Here is a 23,584-nt window from a genome sequence, read left to right as displayed (position 1 = left end):
TCCAATTGGCAATTAATTCAGGTTCATACACTATGATATGAACACAATCTGTTCATGTTTCACAATGGAGATACTTTCACCATATGGTGAGTTCAGGCAATAACATTTGCGGTTAGTTATAATGCTGATGGGCAGATGTATACTGCTACATGAAAATGTCCAAAGTACACCGGGAAGGTGTCAGAAAAGTATCGATCTGATGAGTGAGCACTTTTAAGGGGTCCATACACCCAGAAATAGTTCAGTTAAAAGAGAAGTCTGGTGGCTGAATCATTTTAGGTGGCTTCTTTTATATATTGGGTATTTCAATGTTGAAATTCTCCTGCCCCATTTACTGGTTCTATTGCCCTTCAATTTGGAGCTTTGGGTGCACTTGTTCACCGTAAAGTGTACCAACTCCTTTAAATGTTTTCTGTATAATATAAAATAAATTGCAAACCCACGCGGGACATCTTTGTAAAAGCTGCACAGCTTATGTGCCCAACTGTGAATTCAAATACTTATACAGTATTTAAGAGTCTGAGTGACCTAAAAGCTGTTGGGAGGTTTAACTCTCCAGCATGTCCCAAAAACTGAAAGCTAAGTTGGGTTGTAGAATGAATTGTGAATTGAAGAAAGCGTTATAAATCACATTGATCAGCAACAAGAGCTAATTCAGACTTTTGTGTTGCAGTGCACTGCGTTCATGCATGCTAATGCACTTTAGCCCATTGTGGTGCCATTCAAGACAACACAGCTTGGACGTACTTGTGTTGCAGCACACAACAATGCACAGTAACATACTACTGTACATTGAGTTGTGCAGTATCAAAAACATTTTTTTTTTTTGCATATAGTTTGTTTTGTCCATTATTGTGCATTGGCAGTCCATTCAAAATTAATGGGCTGTTTTAATGGAACGCAAGGTAATGTATGACACAATGGGGTTGATTTACTAACCTTTTAAACACACCACGAACGTGTATACACCTCTGTAGTGCGTTCCCTCCCAGCATGATCTATGGGAGGAATCGAAACACCTTTGTAGTGTGTACACACCCAGCAGGTGTGTTGTGCAAAGCTCTGCAATGAATTGCAAGGTAATGTGGTGTAAATTAGCTCTATGTTATGTTGCTTGCGCTGATGAATGCAGGAATGTAAATGCATGAGCTAACCATTTTTGTCTAAACTGTGAAGCAGCATTATATATGCATCATGTGCATGATTTTTCCATATATGGCATTAGTGGAAATATGCTTTTAGAGACTTTTTGGTTGATAAATACGTTTTGCTGTGTGAAAATCACACACACCTGGTGTGTGTGTGTGTTTAGGTTAGTAAATCACCCCCAATGTGTGTTAATGCATGTGGGTTAACACACTGCACAAGACAGCAAAGTGTGAATGGGTCCCCTAAAGGATAACTAACAGTTCCAGTGTTCTCTGGATTAATGTTTTCTACAACGAAGAAGAAAGATGAAAGCAACCCTCAAAACCTTAATGCAATTTGAAAATGGTTTTACAACTGTACTCAGAGCACTGAATTACACACAGCTAAGAGACTAACAAAGACTTTTATATCTCATGCTGGTATTGCTTTTCAACACAAACACACACTGTGGATTCCCCACTTCTATCACTAAGATTCAAAACTCAAAAAGTGGCAAAAAGCTACAGTCCATATGAAATGAATATAAACTCAAATAAGGGAAACCTGAGCAAACTTCAGATTCCTAGATAGCATTTAAGTTTCACTAAATTATGGTACTAGCTCAGCCATTTCGTTAAAAGGATACTCAGGGGAGAGGTAACAACTGCTTGCTGTTGTTGAAGGAAATTCTCACATTGCAGAAGTAGATGTGTAAGATCTTGTTCACTGCTGATGCCCAAGGCATTTAAATGGGTACCATACCTGGATAAAATAACATAAATACTTACTATAATATTTAATAAATAATATTTAAAATGAATTTCTAAATGTCAAAAAATATGGAACCAAAAATGTAACCAGTAACACAGAAGCAGAACTACCACCATAGCAGGTCATAAAATGCTTTGGGGCACAGAGGCAAGAAGGACCTTGGCGGGGCACCGTGGATCTGCCAGACTCAAGTGAGATCAAGTGTAGCACTATACAAAGGGGCGACATCATGTCTACTGACAATTAGCACTCTGGCAACAAATACTATTAAAAAACACACAAAAAAACAACTTTGTTAACATTTAGTTATCAATTTTATGTACTAGATATTGCAATTTAAAATATGAACCCTAATAAAAGTATAAAACATCATTACTGAATTACTCAGAAAATAATGTGGGTGATCCTTGAAAACTCATATCTTCAGGGAAACCTATCCAATCTCTACATAATAACTGTCTTTTTACTTCCATTAAGTCATCCCACACAATTATTACCTTTTGTATCACTTGCCCCACATACTACATTGAAAGCTCTCACGAGCTGGGCACTCCTAACCCTCCTGTATTGAAACTGTATTGCAACTACACTGTCTCCTCCCATTTAGTAAAAGCACTGCACAAACTGTTGGCACTATATCAATCTTATATAATAATAATATTGTAAGCTATTTTGTGTTTTAATTCTATTTCCATTCTAAAAATGGATGATGGCAACAAAGAAGGAATACAAGGGTTTTAGGTGGCCTAAAGGTCTTAGTTTGACATTCCTGCTCTAACAGAAGCCTTTTTTGCTGACTCTGACAGACAGCTCCTACAGTTGTATTTGTACTACTGGTCCTACCTTCTGTTATTGCATTCATAATGTACAATATTTGTACATACCACATCTTTTAATATTACTGCCCCTATTATCTAAATAAGCCTACAACACCATACAACTAGAAGCCACCTAGTACTGATGACTGTAGGCAGCCACTGATAGGCCTATGTTATCCAACCCCTCTACACTTAGTGACCTTAGTTTGACATTTCTGCTCAAACAAAAGCCTTTTACTTGACTCTGACAGACAGCTTCTACATTTGTATTTCTACTACTTGTCCTACCTACTTTAAGTGCAGTTTGCATGCTATATATTTTACATAATTATTGCCAGCCTACTGCTGCATGCTTATACATGTCTTTGTACCATATATCTAGTTCTTCAGCCCTTACAGCTTACAGACCAGTTTTATTTCTGTATATTGCAGAATCTTCACTTTTGCCTAAGGCTTGTCTAGTAGCACACTTTAACATAAGAGCTCACTCCAGATTCAACCCAAAAATACCTTTGCATTAGCTTGAAATAAATATGTGCAAATATGGTGTAATGGTTTTTTATTTTGAGATCCTCAGTATGCAGTTAACTGCATTTCAAGCCCAACAACCTGAATACATTTTGACATGAATCATGATCTTCTGATGAGATAAAGGGAGTTAAGTGTATTTTAATACCCTAGCATGTCTTGGGGGTGACATTTTCTTACCAATATGGTACGTTGTATGGTTCTGTATGCACAGAACCATCTGGTGGCTGAAGGAGATATTTCCGTCTTTGGGAACCAGAGGTTACCAGGTTTAACCTGAATTTGTATGGCTCAGGAATAGGGGAAGCCAAATGTGAAACATGGATGTTTCAACATTTCAACAAAAGGCAGTAAGTGTTTCTGCACAGATAGGGACATTGTTTATCTGTAGTGGCATAGTATTAAGGCAACAGTACTCTGCCTTTAAAGTGGTAAATATAAATCCTGATAAATTGTTATTTTTGCCAACTGTAATAGCTGTAGCATTAAACTAAAGTTGTGAGGATAATAATGGGAAAGTGTCAGATGGCATACTTAACCATCTGCCTGAAGCCACCTTTGTCTGCTTCCACCTCACCTTCCTCTGAGTAGTGGCTGCCAGGCAATGGGCTGCAGCCCCACTCTTCCTATTCTCAGCTAGTATACCAGTTGCTGGAATGCAGCCTCCCAGTTCCCCCTAGGGTTTACTCATACACCATTGGGCCACATGCCCCCAGCTCTGGGATTGGCCCCTGGGTAAAGAGGTATTTTATTTAAACAGGATTTCCCTTTGCCTCTGTGCTTGTGATAGGGTTTCCTGCTGGCCAAGTGTGCTGGATACTCTGCTTGTTTCTATTACTGACCCTTGGTTAAGTTTTCACATTTCTCTATTGTCTTCTGCCAGCCACCGACTCTCAAAAGCATTTCATCTACTATCTTCCACTGATGTACAGTACATTTACTTTCTTCTACTTTGGGTCCACTTGTGATTCTACAGTCAGAGTGTATAGATTTATGTATAAAGTCCTAGGGAAACCTAGTACCAGTAGACCTGCTTGCTTTAAGGGTTAAAAGGGCTGCTAAGTGTGAATGCACTTACCCGCTAATTACTGACTGGAGTGTCTACAACTATATCTTACAGGAAGCAGAAGAACATAGAAGATCGATTGATAAAAAAATTACCTGGTAACCAAATTAACACCAAGCTGTTGAGAAGGGGAGAGACTTCCACTCTTTATGTTTGTATCTAGAAACAAATATAAATGGCTTGAATGTCAACACATTTGCAACAGTGTACTCTATCAGGAAAATATATTTACCTAGAAATACTGATCTGGATATAAAAATGTATTTTACATAAAATATTTGATCATTGTAATTAAGACATTGTTCCAGCCAATACCTTTCTAGTTTTGCATAAAGTGGGGAATGTTTGAACTTCTGTTATGTTTTGCTGCTATTGCTTTTGCTGCTATATTGTCTCTTCCCTGTTGGGATGCTTTTTCCTCATTTCCTGTGGTGTCACAGGAACAAGAAGTGATGGAAAATATAATAATCAAAATATATCTTGATAAAGTTGTCTTATGTGATATATTGTGCGACATAGACAATTTAAACAGATCTGTCATCTTTATATTCTACAGGGCTTTTGCTTTCAGATAATTTAAGGTTTTGTGGGGTGTAAGTAATTTCAGAAGGGAACTGGCTAAAAGATAGGTACTTTGCTATGAAAAATGATAGTATAGCTAAAGCAAACCTTTTTTTAACCTGATTAGAGTATGGGAGTTTATTTGGCATCTGTGTGTAATTAGAAAGATTTCCCTTCACTTCCTGTTCTGCAGACTCGACAGGAAGTAAGAGGATATGTTTCTAATGTGAAAACACCATTTAAGACAGTTGTCATGGGAACAAGTGTCCACATTGGAAGATTTCCGCCCTATTCCTGTTCCGGTGACAACTCAAGATTTCGAATTGAGCCTCTTTATCCCCAGTGACACTGATGATCAGAACAATTAGAGAGTGAATCTCCCTAACAGGGGGCACCTGTCTCCCTTAGAGGTGCACATACGGCAGTAAAAATCCATCAAAAGGTTCTAACCCCTCACCACTGTATCCAAATCGGAAAAAAAAAGTATTGCCTTTAGTTATAATTTAACACTGCCCTTTTGCCCTGACCTCAGTAGAAGAAAAAAAAAAAAAAACTGGTAGCACATTGTACCTTATTAGGCTTTTCCTCCCATTCCTGTCTGCCCTGATTAGGCTGGTGTAGTGCTTTCCAGGTCATGTGCTGAATTAACATTACATGTATGTGCTGAGCTGGAAATGGGTTATGGCCAAAGAGAATATAATAGCTAATCTGGCCAGATTCCATCTGCAGCTTGGCACATGAATACATTGGAACTACACAGAGCTGGAACACTTTGCACTCCCTCAAGTCAGGCTGGGCAGTAAATAGAGGATTTCTGCAGAGCCCTCATTGTGGTACTAACTTGTTTTGCTGCAGAGGTCAGGAGAAGGAGGAAGCAATAATGAATTTTCAAACTAAAATGCAATTACCATTTAAGTGAATCCATTTTATTATTCAGAGTAATGGGATGTGTAAAGATTTTATCTGTGTAAAATAATTGTTTTTTGCCTACACCACCTTTGAATCCCTCTTTTACTCTTCATTCCAGATCGCTGACATTTTCTCAATGTTTCCTCAAATGTTTGCAAATAAATAATTTATTCTCTGTCCCCTCACATTTCCATCAAAAACAGGACATTACTTTATGTGTCAGAAACAATTTTAGATATTTTATAAATAACAGACACGTTAAAGAGAGGGTCATTGTGGACACTTTTCTATACAGCTTTTTTGTAAGAGAAAAGGGTAAAATGAACCAGGAAATTAAGAACTGCTGTTACAATATAACTAATGATTAATAGAGTGCTAAAATTAAAGAATCAGATGCCATATTGTTTATTGACTCATCTTACAGCACTATATTTTCAAGCCTTAACCATTAAGTCAAACGGACAGATATTAATGTATGAGCATAGGTATACAAGTAACATTATAAAAATATATACAGTATCTCACAGAAGTGAGCACACCCCTCACATTGTTGTAAATATTTTATTATATCATTTCATGTGACGACACAGAAGAAATGACATTTTGCTACAATGTAAAGTAGTGAGTGTACAGCTTGTATATCAGTGTACATTTGCTGTGGCTTCAAAATAACTCAACACACAGCCATTAATTTCCAAACCGCTGGCAACAAAAGTGAGTACACTCCTAAGTGAAAATGTACAAATTGGGTCCAATTAGCCATTTTCCCTCCCCGATGTCATGTGACTCGTTAGTGTTACAAGGTCTCAGGTGTGAATGGGGAGCAGGTGTCTTAAATTTGGTGTTATCGCTCTCACTCTCCCATACTGGTCACTGGAAGTTCAACATGGCACCTCATGGCAAAGAACTCTCTGAGGGTCTGAAAAAAAGAATTGTTGCTCTACATAAAGATGACCTAGGCTATAAGAAGATTGCCAAGACCCTGAAACTGAGCTGCAGCACGGTGGCCAAGACCATACAGCGCTTTAACAGGACAGGTTCCACTCAGAACAGGCCTCGCCATGGTCGACCAAAGAAGTTGAGTGCACGTGTTCAGCGTCATATCTAGAGGTTGTCTTTGGGAAATAGACGTATGAGTGCTGACAGCATTGCTGCAGAGGTTGAAGGGGTGGGGGGTCAGCCTGTCCGTGCTCAGACCATACACCGAACACTGCATCAAATTGGTCTGCATGGCTGTCGTCCCAGAAGGAAGCCTCTTCTAAAGATGATGCACAAGAAAGCCGGCAAACATTTTGCTGAAGACAAGCAGACTAAGGACATGGATTACTGGAACCATGTCCTGTGGTCTGATGAGACCAAGATAAACTTATTTGGTTCAGATGGTGTCAAGCGTGTGTGGCGGGCAACCAGGTGAGGAGTACAAAGACAAGTGTGTCTTGCCTACAGTCAAGCATGGTGGTGGGAATGTCATGGTCTTGGGCTGCATGAGTGCTGCCAGTACTGGGGAGCTACAGCTAATTGAGGGAACCATGAATGCCAACATGTACTGTGACATACTGAAGAAGAGCATGATCCCCCTCCCTTTAGAGACTGGGCCGCAGGGCAGTATTCCAACATGATAACGACCCCAAAAACACCTCCAAGACGACCACTGCCTTGCTAAAGAAGCTGAGGGTAAAGGTGATGGACTGGCCAAACATGTCTCCAGACCTAAACCCTAATGAGCATCTGTGGGGCATCCTCAAATGGAAGGTGGAAGAGCGCAAGGTCTATAACATCCACCAGCTCTGTGATGTCATCATGGAGGAGTGGAAGAGGACTCCAGTGGCAACCTCTGGTGAACTCCCTGCCCAAGAGGCTGTGCTGGAAAATAATGGTGGCCACACAAAATATTGACACTTTGGGCCCAATTTGGAAATTTTCACTTAGGGGTGTACTCACTTTTGTTGCCAGCGGTTTAGGCATCAATGGCTGTGTGTTGAGTTATTTTGAGGGGACAGCAAATGTACACTGATATACAAGCTGTACACTCACTTCTTTACATTGTAGCAAAGTGTAATTTCTTCAGTGTCGTCACATGAAATGATATCATATTTACAAAAATGTGAGGGGTGTACTCACTTCTGTGAGATACTGTATGTATTGATTCACCAGCGAGTCTATGATGAGACCTGGAAAATGGATCCCGAGTACAGTTTTGGGAACCATTCCCACACTGTAATCTCAGAAACATGACTAAAATACTTACTTATGGCAAGAGCACTCAGAGGTTGCAGTGCATAGATGGAAATATTTCACCCAGTTGTATTAATATTCTTAATCATTTTTACTAACTTCGACAAAAAAGTGGGTGAATCTTAGTAGCAGTAGGCTATGAGCAAAGAATCATACAATATATGAATCATTAGTGTCTGAATTCTGGCTGATTCTCTACAGGACATTAAATCATATAGTGATTTAATAATTTGAAATAGCTACATATTAAATAAATCTTTGCAGTTAGACATTACATATGAATTATCAGCTTATTTGCTTATACATTTTTTTTGGCCAATTTTCTGATTATGTTTCCATTTTGCACTGCTTGCCGTTTGGCTTTTCACAGTCTTACACATACAGGTGAAACTCGAATAATTAGAATATCGTGCAAAAGTTCATTTATTTCACTTATGCAACTTAGAAGGTGAAACTAATATACGAGATAGACTCATTACATGCAAAGCAAGATAGTTCAAGCCGTGATTTGTCATAATTGTTATGATTATGGCTTAAAGCTCATTAAAACCCCAAATCCACAATCTCAGAAAATTAGAATATTGTGAAAATGTGCAATATTCTATGCTCAAAGTGTTCCACTCTAATCAGCTAATTAAGCCATAACACCTGCAAAGGGTTCCTGAGCCATTAAATGGTCTCTCAGTCTGGTTCAGTAGGAATCACAATCATGGGAAAGACTGCTGACCTGACAGTTGTGCAGAAAACCATCATTGACACCCTCCATAAGGAGGGAAAGCCTCAAAAGGTAATTGCAAAAGAAGTTGGATGTTCCCAAAGTGCTGTATCAAAGCACATTAATAGAAAGTTATGTGGAAGGGAAAAGTGTGGAAGAAAAAGGTGCACAAGCAGCAGGGATGACCGCAGCCCGGAGAGGATTGTCAGGAAAAGGCCATTTAAAAGTGTTGGGGACTTTCACAAGGAGTGGACTGAGGCTGGAATCAGTGCATCAAGAGCCACCACACACAGATGGAGCCTGGATATGGGCTTCAAATGTCGTTTTGGAGCACTTCATGCTTCCTTCCGCAGACGAGCTCTATGGGGATGCTGACTTCATTTTCCAGCAGGACTTGGCACCTGCCCACACTGCCAAAAGCACCAAAACCTGGTTCAATGACCGTGGGATTACTGTGCTTGATTGGCCAGCAAACTCGCCTGACCTGAACCCCATAGAGAATCTATGGGGCATTGCCAAGAGAAAGATGAGAGACATGAGACCGAACAATGCAGAAGAGCTGAAGGCCGCTATTGAAGCATCCTGGTCTTCCATAACACCTCAGCAGTGCCACAGGCTGATAGCTTCCATGCCACGCCGCATTGAGGCAGTAATTGCTGCAAAAGGGGCCCAAACCAAGTACTGAGTACATATGCATGCTTATACTTTTCAGAGGTCCGATATTGTTCTATGTACAATCCTTGTTTTATTGATTGCATGTAATATTCTAATTTTCTGAGATTGTGGATTTGGGGTTTTCATGAGGTGTAAGCCATAATCATCACAATTATGACAAATCATGGCTTGAACTATCTTGATTTGCATGTAATGAGTCTATCTCATATATTAGTTTCACCTTTTAAGTTGCATTAGTGAAATACATGGAACTTGTGCACGATAGTCTAATTATTCGAGTTTCACCTGTAGATAGAGGACAATAAAATTGGATTTTTGTACTCGCCGTAAAACCATTTTCTTTAAAGTTCATTGAGTGACACAGGATTTAGGCACAGTTAGGTTATACTGCATCCTTCAAGAGCATTTGGACACTGGCAAACACTGTGTCCCTCAATGAACGTCCAAGAAAATGATTTTATGGAGAGAACAGAGCTAACTGATCAGTACACGGAGGTCTGGAAAGTGCCACAAGCAGAGCCATGGGCAAAAAGGTTATAGTCTAGGCAGGCCCTGCAATCATCCAGTCCAGTGGGGGCTGGGGATCAGCCAATCCAGATTGCTGCATAAAGAGCAGATTGCACATAAAGAGAGTACATAAAGAGAGCTCAAGCAGCTTTTAGATAAAAGGACACCTGCAAAAACTGAGACTTGCTTGGAGTTTGAGGGTTATAACCGACGGGTAACTGTTTTTGTGTTTGCCAGTGTCCAAAGCTTCCTTAATGTGGCAATATAGCCCAAATGTCTCTGAATCCTGTGTCCCTCAAGGATTGAAAGAAAATTACTTTCATATCAGGCAAGCCACTCACTTCATAAATTTTGCTTAAAATTGCTAGTAGAAATAGGTTAACAGAGGAATGATTAAAAGCACATCAGTTGTGGAATAGTTTGAGTTGCAGTTTAAACACAATAGGAATATATAGTTTTAATGTTCAGCTAGGACTTTCTTTTGTTATTTGTTTCATCTAATGCTCTAAGTGTTCAAATTATAATGTATTGCTACTGTTCTGTCTATTTATTTAAAGGATTGCCATTAGTTGTGTATATTTGGTTTGGGCCTCTGGGTATGGTCTGCTACTGTAAACCCAACACTGCCAGGCCTTCGGTGGACTAGCAGCTACTGCTGTATTTAAATAATTTCAATAAATGTGCATTGACAGAGCTAATATGTACTGAGATGCATGTAGCTCACAAAACTTCCAAACGTTACATGTGATTCTACTACAACAGTATCACCACTAATGTGATTGCCAATCATAAAAATAAGCCGTAGATTACATTACATTTGGCAGCAATTAAAGTGGTTAACAACACATATGGTGTTAGTGAGTAAAACACCCCTGAGTATCAGTATGCCAACTCCATTTTCAGTCTGAACTCCTAGTGTATAATACAAAAAAACCCCAAAAGATTGGAAAATCATTCTAGGAACTCGGAAGTACAAATAAGTCACCAAAACAAATAATAAAAAAAGTGTAATACCGTATATGTCTCCACTTCTGCGCTTATGACCAGAACAAAATAACGTTTATTAGGCCATAAATGGACAGCTACATTAGTGCTGCTACATGAAGAAAAAGGTTTTGATTTATTTTAATCAAACTGGTAGTCTTCTGGCACCAATGTTCAATTTAATGTTTTTTTTTTGCACAAAACTTTTGAAATATACTGATAGCCTGCAACACATTTTGCAGCTTTGATATACAATAGTGTCCAAGACAAAAGCTCTGACATATCAATCTTCTAAACAACCAAATGCCTGATTTTACTGGCAGGCAGGATGAAGCCATTTCCTTGCTGTCATTTACCGGCAATGCGCTTTACGTAGAGTAGAAAGAAACAGAAATAATATCAAAGTAGAACCACATGGAAACCAATAGGAAATATGACACAAATTAAATAAAAGCTTTGCTAATGCATGCTGTTCTGGTGGATCTAGTTTGTACATCAGGACTGAATATTTGGATCAGGGGTAAGAGCATATAGCTTTCATAGCAATAAGTAGAAATGCAGCAGAGGTACTCTTGTCCAAATGCCATACAAGATGGAATTAAGCTATGCCCCGTTTATCTCCTTTTAGTATGCTGGCACAATCGAATTAGAGATGGATTTCAATTATTTAACTTCTCTCTCCCTAAACTTTTTACATTACATTTCTTGGAATGCAATTTTAATATTAGATATTTGAAAGCAAACTGTAGTGTTTTTCACATTTGTAGACCTATATAAGCATATATTAAATTTAGACAGTAAAAATAGATATCTATTAACATAGACATTGTAGTAACAACCTCCACTTGCATAGTCTTACCTTCACTTTCCTGTTACCATAGTTGTGCAGTGTGTCTATATATGACTGTGCAGTTCAAAATACACCAATTAGACCTACTGCACTCATGACTTGGTAACAGGGCTGACCTAGCACTGAACAAACCAAATAAAGAAAATTTTAAAAAAGTTTTGCGATAGAGGTATGCTAGTAATACTTAATAGAGCACAAGAGAGAAATATTTAAATTAGGCAAGTGACTGCAGACTGCTATACTATTTGTTGCGTTCTCAAGTTTACACCATGAGGCTACAGCAGCATAAGTATAGTGGACCACTATGGGCTTGAAGCTGTGAACTATCTCAGCAACAAAAGTGAAGTTACACCTGACTTTTCCCTTCTCCCCCCTCTGGCTGTAGCTTCCAAAATTGGTTGCTTCTTCTGCTTACACATTGGCCAAGTCCTGGCTTCTAGCATACTGGAAATAATTATTAGTAATATGGAAGCTATTACCTTGGAGGTCATAATGCAACCAAAACTGTAAGGTTTCCTTAAAAGTTTGTTTTAGCAAAACTTGAATTAACATATTTTTGCTCTAGATCAATAAGTGTTTTATGCATAAACCATATGCCCAATGGCACATTAAATAATGCAAGGATTTTGTCAAACTGCCAAACTTAGCAGCCGCTTTCTTAGAGAAAAGAAATCAAAACCTTTTTTTTTTTCCTTTTCCTGCTGAAAACATACTTTAACAGCTGATTTAATCATAGTCTATTTTTGCTTAAAAATGATTCCAGTCTCTCGCATTTACTCACTAACCATGCCAATGATTCAATGAAATTGCAAAGTACTTATCTTATAAACCTTTATGACAGAACTGTCTTCAAGTGGAAACTTAATCTAGGTCCAAATATGTATAAGCACAATGAGCAAGTTTTACTAAAGGGTATTTTCTACATCAGTGGATATAAAAGCACAGAATATCTGACTTATCTGTTTCATTTTTAAAGTATCCTATACTGAGAGAAAAGTTCAGGCTGCCATTGCTAACCTCTCCTCAAAATGCTAGTTGCCTGCCTGTCCTGCTGATTCATTATTTATTGATTGACTGACTGGCCTGGAATAAACAAACACACAGATCAGGAGTTCATTCTCACTTTCTAATCTGCATGCTTGCTGCTGGTCAGTGAGTTAAAATGTATTTGAACCTAAATACAGCTGGGTAACTAGCATTATCTAATGGCATGCAACTGCCAGTGGTGTAACAACCGGGGGGGGAAGCTGGGGCGCGGGCCCCGGGCGAAAAGTGAAGGGGGGGCGCCGGCCGAAAATGGCACTTTCGGCTAAATGCCGAAAGTGAAATTTTCCTGCCGTTTTGTCGGCGCGGCCGTGATTCCTTTCATCCCCGCTGGTACACAGAGCAGTGCCCAGCGGGGATGAAAGGAATCAGAGAGAAAATGACAGCCGGCCCAGCTCTGCGGGACGTCTACAGTTCCAGTGGTTGTTTGTATAATGGGGGGGAGGGGGAAAAAATGTCTGCCCCGGGCGCCCAGAACTCTGGTTACGCCACTGGCAACAGCCATATTTCACAGCACAGGCTTCTTTTAAGCATAATGCCAGCCAAAATTTTTTATCAACTTTGGACACAGTGGGAAAGGGATAAAACCTCTATCTGGACTGTATTTGCCTGTGATCATTTTGAGGTGTATTTTCCATGACTTCCTGTCAGGACAGGATGTGATTTGGACTCTCTCCACTAGCAACAGAAGCAGCAACAAAACACGTTTCCAGTAAAATGGGAACAGGTTAGAAACTATGTCGGGTTATTATTATCCATGTCTTCCTGTGCCAGTGACAATCACTTCCGTATTTTCCTGTCTTGCTGTCAGTCTTGCTGTCACAGAACCAAGAAGTGACATTTCTCTAATGGGATTATGGACAGCAACAAGAAAAAAAGAGATCACTGCCACTCTAATTCAAAGCTGTGGGTTGTGAAGCCACACTGTGTACGCTTTTAAAAATAAACGAATAAAAAACAAATTACATCACACTGCTTTTTTGAATATCACTGGCCTTTGATCCAAAAATTTTCCTGGTTTCGAAAATTTCACTCACGATACCCTTTGCAATTACTGATCTTACAATTAAATGCCTAAGTGGAAAATAAAATACATACAAATTACCAACCACATAATGCATCATACCCATAGCTACTACTAGAGATTGCTGTTCTCCTTTTCTTTTTTCAATGCCCAGTTCTTGAGTTTTAGCTGATCTATACCTGTGATCCAGTTCATGGTTTTGTACATGCTAATTGCCTCCTTTTTTCTATGCTTTCTGGGTTACTTGCTTGTAGTGATGATCCTGGGCTTGGTGCAAACCCAGTTCTTCTGAGCTTGCTCAAAACTGTGCCTACCACACCCCACATCCAGGCCCAATAAGTTGTGGAGAGGCACACTCCCTGCCCCACAGTTATATGTTGAAAAGAGGCAGGGAATGCCCCTGATGCAACTGATTGGGTCGGGAGGGGAGAGGGAGTGGCAGTCACAGTTTTAAACAGGGTTGGCCTGCGAACTGGGCTTGCACCAAGCCCAGGCTCATCTCCACTTGTAACATATATTGAGTTCCTTGTTTACGTCACAGGAGAACTGTAGGCATGGAAAGCATAAGGCCTTGTTCACACCAAATGCAGACCAGATCTGCATGAGTTTCTGCACACGCAGTGCAGTGGGTTGTGCCGCGTTTTTGATGCGTTCCGGGCCGTTTTTGGTAAAAAAATATATATATATTTTTAGTTTAGAGTGGGCTTTTAGTGCATTCCAGGGCGTTTGCATGTGTTTCTGATGCATTTGCATGCGTTCCAGAGCAGGTAAAATAGGGCTTGCTGCAGTTTTTTTACATGCTCTGGAACTGATAGCTGCGGTGTGACCTAGAGCCCAAAATACCATTGGAATACATTGGGCGCAGTTTTGATCCGGTCTGTAACTGCTCTGCTCCTGGAACTCGCTTGGTGTGAACAAGGCCTTAGGAGATTTGAAATTGGAAATATTACTACCTACATTCTCTGGGAAAGGTTTACTAATTTTTTTAAAGCAGGATTATATCTCTTGTCACATCATGAACTGTTATGCCCAAAAGGCTCTATCTGACTTGTGAGTTCTGCTGTTATGAATACTCTAGCTGTCATGTTTAAAGGAAGAGGGTCTGTGCATGCACTACTGAAAATATATGCAGAGATGTTTGCCAAAATGTGAAAGAAGACACATAGCCTTTATACAACCTATGGTGAAGCACAATGATTCGGTGACATCTATCACTACAGCTACACCTGGTGACTGATGAGAAAATTAGGCAGCTTCAGATCAGCTGCATGGGTACACTCGTTTTAGGATTTCATTTTAATGCTACTGCAGATACTAATCAGCAATTTGGGCTACCTAACTACTACTAATCTATGGGCTTGGGGTTAACCAAGACAAAGCAGGCACAAGAACCGCATGAAGGTTAATATTTGCCAGGAGGCACTCATAGGCTAGTGAAAGGTGCAGTAAGCGGACATCCAAGCATAGCATTCACAATGTTTTCTCTCTGACCAGAGTCACTGTACCCTTGTGGGTAAATCCAACAGGAAAACTCAGAAAGAAAGGCAGCTCGGCAGAGCAATACGTTGATGCAGCACAAGAGAAAGTCATCATTTGTATGTGCCTAAGGTATCATGATTGCAACACTGTCTCTTAAAATTCCCTCAATCAATCAGTTGTTCAGTACAGCCAGACTGGTGAACCCCCATTACTAGCCTATTTTCTCAACAACCTTGAAGATATATTCTACTCGTTCATATTTCTAATAAAATAAATAGTTCACAAAAAGGAATTGTATTGCAGTGGAGAAAAATAGGACAGCACACTCATTACTGAAAAATATAGCATTTCATATTTGCGGTATGTTTCGTGCTTAAGGGGGAAAGAACACTACAGTAATCTAATTTTTTCCAAATTTCCAAGTTTTATGATGTATTCCCACCAGAGTACGCAGCAGATGGATTACTTTGTTATTGTAATGTAAGATACCTAAGGGTCTGAAAACCTGCCACATTAACATAATCAATTCCTGTAAAGAATAGACAAAGGCTTTTCTTTTACAACATTTAAGAACTATTATCAAAGTTACAAAATACACTAATCAAATGTATTTAAAAATACAATTAGTCTCTGCAGATAACATCAGTGAAACAGATAATTTCTGTGGACAATGAACTGATTGACTGTGGCTGTGTTGAGAGTTTATGTAGGCATTAATCTGTGGTGAATGCCAGAATTAGACCTATTTATCCTGCCAGAATGCAATCTGTAAAAAGTTCAGTGCCCTTTACACATCGTTTAGCAAAGCATTAAAGATTGCCACACTCCCTTTGCTCAGAAAGGGCATTATTAAATGTGTGTACTCTGTGCCAATCACCAGTTGACAACTCCATGTTGACATTCACTCTGGCAAACAGTAAGAAGAAAAAAAAAAAAAGCTGCCTATAGATTGCTCACATGTGGCCAATATTCTGCTGAATCAGCCAACATTGGAGCTGAGCATGACCCTGCAAGCACCAACCGGATCAACAAAGAATTCCCACCAGAGTACAAGTACAAGTTGTACAAGAATTCCCACCAGAGTACAAGTACAAGTTGTACAAGCCAACATTGGAGCTGAGCATTGCCCTGCAAGCACCAACCGGATCAACAAAAGTCGTTTTAAAAATCGTCTGAGCTGGTTGGAAAATGATCAGTCAAAGAGTATCTGGATTCTATCAGATGCAGTCACTGTTTGTGTATTCAGGCAACTGAGGGTGCCTGAATATAATAGCCATTAGTGAAGATTCCACCATCCTTGTTATTAAGCAGACATGGGGGAATTGTCTGATTTCTCTCATGCAAGCCGTGTGCAGAATGAGAGAAAGTTGAGCCGTCTATTGCCAGTTTAAGTGTTCAGAGCAAGTAGTGACATATAATGCAAAAAATACATATTATGATTTGCATAACGTATACATGTTTTTTGTAATAATAATATCTGTGACAGTGCAAAATGCAATTGGCATTATTAACAAAATTCCTTTAACCCTTTCGCTGCCAAGCCCTCCGGAACATTTTTCAAATCAGCTGGCCAAGCCATTTTTGAATTTTCTTAATAGCAGTCATCAGCGGCTTGTGAGCCGCTGATGACAGCTATTAATTTAAAGGGGACAGTCTGCTGAACAGTTATACTATAAGCTGATGGTCGCTAAAGCGACCATCAGCTTATAGTAGAACTGTAAATGCCAGGTCCGTATGGCATACTGACCTGGCCAGCTGGAAGCACTTTTGTAGGTCCGTATGCCATACGTCCTTGGCAGCGAAAGGGTTAAAGATAGCGTTACAGACTGAAGGTTGAATTTGAAGTTTGATGGAAATACCTTGCTTTAGGCCTGTCTTAACAATACAGAGTTTAATAAATCTTTAAGATATCTATATGTCACCATGATGACTCCAGGGAAAAAACACAAACAAGGGGCGCCTTTCCTGGTGCAGACAAATTTAATAAGATCAGAATTGAAGAAACATATAAAACATACTCACAAAATTCATGATTGAAGTATAAAAGATATATAAGTTAAGTCCATGGACCCAAGGTGAAGTCTATGAGAGCTGCACAGCCGTGTCTATGTGTCAGCAGGAGACTGTGTGCTGTATGATGATGCGTTTCCGGGGTCACGCCCCCTTCATCAGATCAGATCAGATCAGATCTGATGAAGGGGGCGTGACCTCGGAAACGCGTCATCATACAGCACACAGTCTCCTGCTGACACATAGACACGGCTGTGCAGCTCTCATAGACTTCACCTTGGGTCCATGGACTTAACTTATATATCTTTTATACTTCTATCATGAATTTTGTGAGTATGTTTTATATGTTTCTTCAATTCTGATCTTATTAAATTTGTCTGCACCAGGAAAGGCGCCCCTTGTTTGTGTTTTTTCCCTAGATTTACAGTCTCCCCGGCTGATTTGGGGCAGCATCCTACAGACACACATCTTTTAAACGTGTTTTTAAACGTGTTTTTTATTTTACTCATTCACCAATTTTTTATTCATTCATCTATTTCCAAATAGACTTTGATTCTAATTTTATTCATGTGTACATTGGTTTGTACTGGTTGAGCAGTCCCCTCTGGCGCTTTTTTGTTTTTTCTGTACCATGATGACTCCGTTAAACTAATAATTTATCATTTTAGGTTATGATAAGGGAGGACTAATACAATACCTTTACATTCTGAGCAATCAAAAACACAGCTGCCAGGTATTCTACATTGGTGGGACACATATGTTTCCAACAGGTCACCATACACTGCCAGAAAGAAAGAAAGAAAACAAAATGAATAACCGACAATTGACAATAGTGTTGAAAAAGAGGCTGACACTTTTACAATGTTTAATGGGAATAAATGATTTTTTTTGTTTTAAATAATTTGTATTATCGTTTTCATTGGTGTATGCAGAATTTCATTTGGAGTTAAAAATGTTGTATTATAACCTTTAAACACTGGATGACATATTACTTGGTGTCTCCATAGGTAGCACCTTCTTTTTATGTATCATCGACAATCCATTGAAAAAACTGCTTAAGGATGTACAGTGAATATGTGGGCAAATATTAAAGTAAAAAAAAATCAGCACAGCTCTCCAATACATTCATATTATTCCATACCATATATTTTAAAGTGTGAAACCGTGGCACCATGATGGACACAGTGACTATCGGATTGCATAGGAGTATGAAGCTATATTCTGTATCCACAATGCATATAACAGGCATACCAAAGACTATGCCTTATGTTATTCTAAGTAACTTTTCCATTTTATCCAAAAGAAATAAAACATTCTCCAGAATTTAAACAACATAGGGCATATTCTAAACAGAATGCATTCATACAAAATGCTCTAGCTTCTACCAGACCGTCTCCAATGAACTGAATCTGTACTTTTACACCGTTAAACCATCTTAACTATCCTATTAACCAAACCAATTGGAAAAATGGTGTATCCAATGTTGCGATTCAGTAGCACCAATAAAACAAGAGCAGCACAGAGCACAATGCAGATTTCACACGACATCTGGAATGAATTACTGAAGTCTGAGAATGCAATGTATAAGACCACAAGCTTTCGTATTTTGCAGTTATTCCTATTGTCTGGGTTTTTTTTTAGGTTCTATTTTATGCTTTTTGCATATGCATTTTAAGGAAAACGATTTCTCTTCCTTTTTTGATACATTTGCTTTTTATTTAAAAATACATGTTTCAACATTAAATTAGCACAAATATATGAGAATAAATATATTTATTATATTTATGAGATAAATATATATATTGGCGCTATATAAATCCTGTATAATAATAATAATAATGAGAAGTAGAACAAAAGGAACAAAAACATGGATTAGGCTAGACTGACACGCAGTGCTGATATCTAAGGGCATATTAAAAGGAGAACTATGGGGTCAGTGTTTTCCCCCATAGTTCTCCTTAGTGTAACGGGAGGACACAAACTAGCGTCCTCCCGTTACCCTAAGCTCAGTATACCGCGAGCTACAGCTCGCGGTATACTGAGACGCCGCACCTGGAGCGGATCCCGACGTAGATGACGGGATCCGCCCAGCTGCGTGAGTGACAGCTGTCTCTGCCTATCTAGAGGCAGAGCCAGCTGTACCCGCCCCCTCCCCCGTCCGTTCCGCCAGTCAGCGCTGGCAGATCGGAGCGGGGAGAGGGGAATCCAGCCCCTCCCCCTGTCACAGCAGAGAGCCGTGACAGGATCGAGAGGTGGGGGAACCGGGTATGTGTTCCCTCACCTCCCGATCTACTGACCCGACCTGTGACAGTCTCATTGTCACAGGTCGGCTTACAACTATGAGGTGAGTGGAAATCACTCATCTCATAGTTCTCCTTTAATAATGCTGTGAATGCAACCTATACCAAACATTTACTGAAAGTGAATCAATCACTATAATTTAAAACACATGCACCAGGAAGCTACGTATGCAGTGAATGTTTGGTGAATATCACAATCACTGCTTTATAAATATACCCGATACTGTTTATATTGATACATATATAAGATCTTGTTACAGAAATAATATGAGGTAGATATAGATAGAGCTTGCATGGAATGCAAAAAGTGAAGTGTTTTTATTTATAAATGGCACCGGGAAGGTTTATTTAAACAAGTTATACAGTTAAATTGCACCTATGCAAAGACTAAGGATGCTTTACTATTTACATACACTTAACAAGCAGTAAAATAGTTTTAAAATAAACCCACACTCAAGAACCTGAAGTTAGGTTTCATCCAATTTCTAACAGGTTAGAAACACCTGCTAGTTGTCTGCATTAAGGTGCCCATGCACTTTACAACCCTCGCAAGACTTTTGTCTTGCGAGGGTTGTAAAGTAATTAACAAAACGTATAATCTGCCCATCTTAGACAGGCAGATCGTACTTGCGAACATCACAAGCCCACCCCTGCTCGTTCAGCAGTTATCTCTCGATCATGCTAAAAACTAGCCGGAAATCGTACGATTCTCTGCTGGTTTTCCAACATTCTTGAAATACAAAAGTCGTGCGACCGTACAGTAGAAACGGTCGCACGCCTTCCATACACTGCACGATTATTGTACGATCGCGGGATTTCCCACGATTCTCGTACAAGAATCGTGCAGTGTATGGACACCATTAGAAGGTTAAAAAGGCTGCCAAAATATTTTCTCATAGAAAAAAACATGAGATTTTAGTGCTTCTATTGTGAACTCTGAAAATGAGATTCTCCACAACTCCTATAGCTACAGAGGGTTTGTTTTAAAGTGCTTTTCCTGTTTGTTCAGAATATGGAAATACTTGTGTGGATAGTGTGGGCACAGGTTTAACTTAAGTTTGTAGATTCTGTCAAATGTGCTCTTCAGTGTCCAAATATCCTACACCTTTTCCACTTTTTATCTAGTGCATATACAAAATGATTAAATACATTGGTTACTTTAGCGCAAACGAAAATAAGTACATATATGAACCTACATATAAAATACTACTGATCATAATTAAAATATCTGCCGCAGACAAACCAATAACAGCTCATATCTTACTTATAATTAAAAAACATATATATTCTTGTGCTAAGCTAGTAAAGATATATGTCATTGCAGGAACAGAAGTCCTGCCAGAGGACAAACATGTGCTAATTCTATGAGCAAAAATGTCTACCTGCCATTAATACTGGTACAACACTGGAAATCGTGGGCTCAAGAAGCATTTTGGTTGAATAATATGAAAAGCAGAATGCTTTGATTGCTAGTGTAGTGCACAAAAAGTATTTTTTTGCACATACTTTATTTCAAGTACAAGTTGTTTGGTAAAAGACAATATAAAATCACTCAGCTATAATCCCATAAAATGTGCTTTCTAAGCACAGTGGCTAACCCAATTGACCCTATTTACACACTTGGCCTTGCATTAAACCTGTGTAGCATGGATGAGTCATCTTCATGGAATATATTTTTGTACTCCCTGTCATGTCTATGAAACAAATTTTTGTCTTGAACTTTGCCCATGTCTTTAAAATGTTCAATAAACTTTAACTATTTAAAATAAAAAAATGACAAAGCTAATGAATGATGACTCATTGGGACAACATAATGGGCGTTATTTAAATAAAACACTTAGGTTTCTTCCAGCAGTCTATCAGATATAAAATAAACAATAAAGGTGATCAGCGCCAGTAAGTGTAATGTGGAAATAAGAGCTACCAAGCACTAAGGATATAGCTAAATATCTAAAAAATGTGAAAAACAATATTGTGCCGAGCTAATAATCATACACATCTAATAAAGTGAAACATATATAAGTGAGTCACATATATGAGCCTTCAAACAAATGAGGCATATCAAATATCTACACAAAGACAAAAAAGCAATATAGACAATAACAAGTTTCAAGGAAAAAACAAAAGCAAACAATGGTGATTGTGCAAAAAAAATCCTTCAGATGATTCGCAGCCAATCTGCATATAACTCTCAGGTAAGGATAATCACACAATGCAGGCAGACCTTCACCTCCACCCAGTGAGTGATGACAACAAGTGAGTGCTCACCTGGGGAGGTAGACCTACAGAGCTAGGTCAAATGCGCTTTTTCCCTTCTTAATGGGGGAGGGAAGCTCATGCACAGAAAAGGCGATAAGGTCTCCTCAGATCACAGGTACCAGTATAAATCCAGGTGGAAAGAGAAAAAGGACAAGGACATAGTGCTTAACGTCCAATAAAATGCAATTTATTAAATAAAAAATGCGTACTCACAATGATATAAACAGTACAGGCATTGGGTATTGCTGGATCAGACCAGCAGGGCAAATGGCAGCAAAGCGATAAAAAAACCTGTTAGTCCGGCTCAGCTCAGTGCAGTGACATCAGAAGCTCTGCCCTACGTACGTTACGTCAAAATACGTGACTTCATCAGACCCCTGATGATGCCCTACGTACGTTAAACAATATTGTTTTTCACAGTCTATCAGATATACTTTAATAGCTATTGCACCACTTCACGATTTGCATATATTATATAACACTCAGGGCCCATTCACACTATGGCATTGGGAAATGCATGCGTTTCCACAACCCCACAGCGTGAACAGGTCCTCAAACAATGCCTGCTGGATCTGACAGAAATCTTGTGAGCGGATAATTTCCTGTGCTGTGCCTCTGTTGACTGTTATCAGTTAACAATGTTTTAATTTCTCTCTGTAGACAAATGGAACACCCTCTTTTGATATGGAGGGGAGATGAGGGCACTGTGTTCTGAAAAACAACTGTGGTCTTAAAACACTTTCAGGTCTTAGAGCAACAACACTGCTCCCCCATGAATACAGACCAGTGAGGGAAAGTTGTCAAAAAACACCACTTCTAATGGCTGGTAAGCTCCAAAATAAATCACATTTGTTCTTGAGTTTAGATATATTTTTAGGCTCTTCACACACAACTTTACCCAAGAATAAGGATTTTTATTTTCAGACATGGAACTGTCATTTTAGAAATTTCATTGAAAAATAAGGTTTACTTTTTTGATAAATAGGATCCTTATCCTGGTGTTTGTGAACTGAGCCTTTGCTGTGACCCTTTTCTCAGCAGTAACATTGAACTTACTGGAAGTTACTTTCACATTTGGCATCTAATACGTGTAGCACTTACCAGATCCCAACACTCCTGGTTTAGTTTTGATCGTCTTGCAGAACAATCTCTTACAAGTGTCTAGCCAACTTGTTTTTGTTTCTGTGCTTTCAGAAGAAAGAAATTTCAACAGCTCATATTCTATAAAAATAAAATTAAATCATCCATAAATATTGTTTGTTCAGTGATACATCAGTAGAAATTAGTTCTGTGTTAAATACACCATAACATATTCTGAGATTATTTTGTAAAGGCAATAGTGAAATCTAAAAAAATGTCAGTGTATTTCCACTTTTGCAGCCAAATTGGGATAACATGTATTTTATATTTGGTAAATGGTCCTATTCACACAGCAATTTTGTTTTTAATTGCTGCTTGCACAATACAAGGGAGGGAGGGCTGGGCAGGTTAATGTTAACACATGTAACCCTGTCTATACTGGGCTAGCAGATCTGATTATCATTTGTAAAACAGATTTGTCCCAGTAAAGGGTTAAAGATCTAGAAGCATTGTTAAATAAGAACTCCATGATTTTTATAATGTAACCCTTGCAGTGGGGCTACCCCCTACTGCAAGGGTTAACCGCTCATTGTGGTCGGGGGGGGGGGGGGGAAAAAAAAAAAAACAAAAACCCCGTCGGG

At 39.0% G+C, this 23,584-nt stretch overlaps 1 protein-coding gene across 1 annotated transcript in view; it reads right to left on the bottom strand.

The window, feature by feature from the left end:
* TBC1D32 (TBC1 domain family member 32) overlaps positions 1 to 23,584 on the bottom strand; it is a 232,910-nt gene that overhangs the window by 35,348 nt on the left and 173,978 nt on the right. The window contains exons 27-30 of the mRNA XM_018563470.1: positions 22,959 to 23,084; positions 18,008 to 18,085; positions 4,407 to 4,470; positions 1,775 to 1,890 (exon numbers count right to left, since the gene is read on the bottom strand). Of these exons, the coding sequence (XP_018418972.1) occupies positions 1,775 to 1,890; positions 4,407 to 4,470; positions 18,008 to 18,085; positions 22,959 to 23,084 (384 nt within the window). The remainder of the gene's footprint in view (positions 1 to 1,774; positions 1,891 to 4,406; positions 4,471 to 18,007; positions 18,086 to 22,958; positions 23,085 to 23,584) is intronic.

The sequence above is a fragment of the Nanorana parkeri genome, unplaced genomic scaffold (assembly GCF_000935625.1).
Source record: "Nanorana parkeri isolate BGI_ZX_2015 unplaced genomic scaffold, ASM93562v1 scaffold22, whole genome shotgun sequence".
Taxonomy (NCBI): Eukaryota; Metazoa; Chordata; class Amphibia; order Anura; family Dicroglossidae; genus Nanorana; species Nanorana parkeri.
The sequence above is the reverse complement of the archived record's forward strand: the minus strand, read 5'-3'. Positions and strand labels throughout refer to the sequence as shown.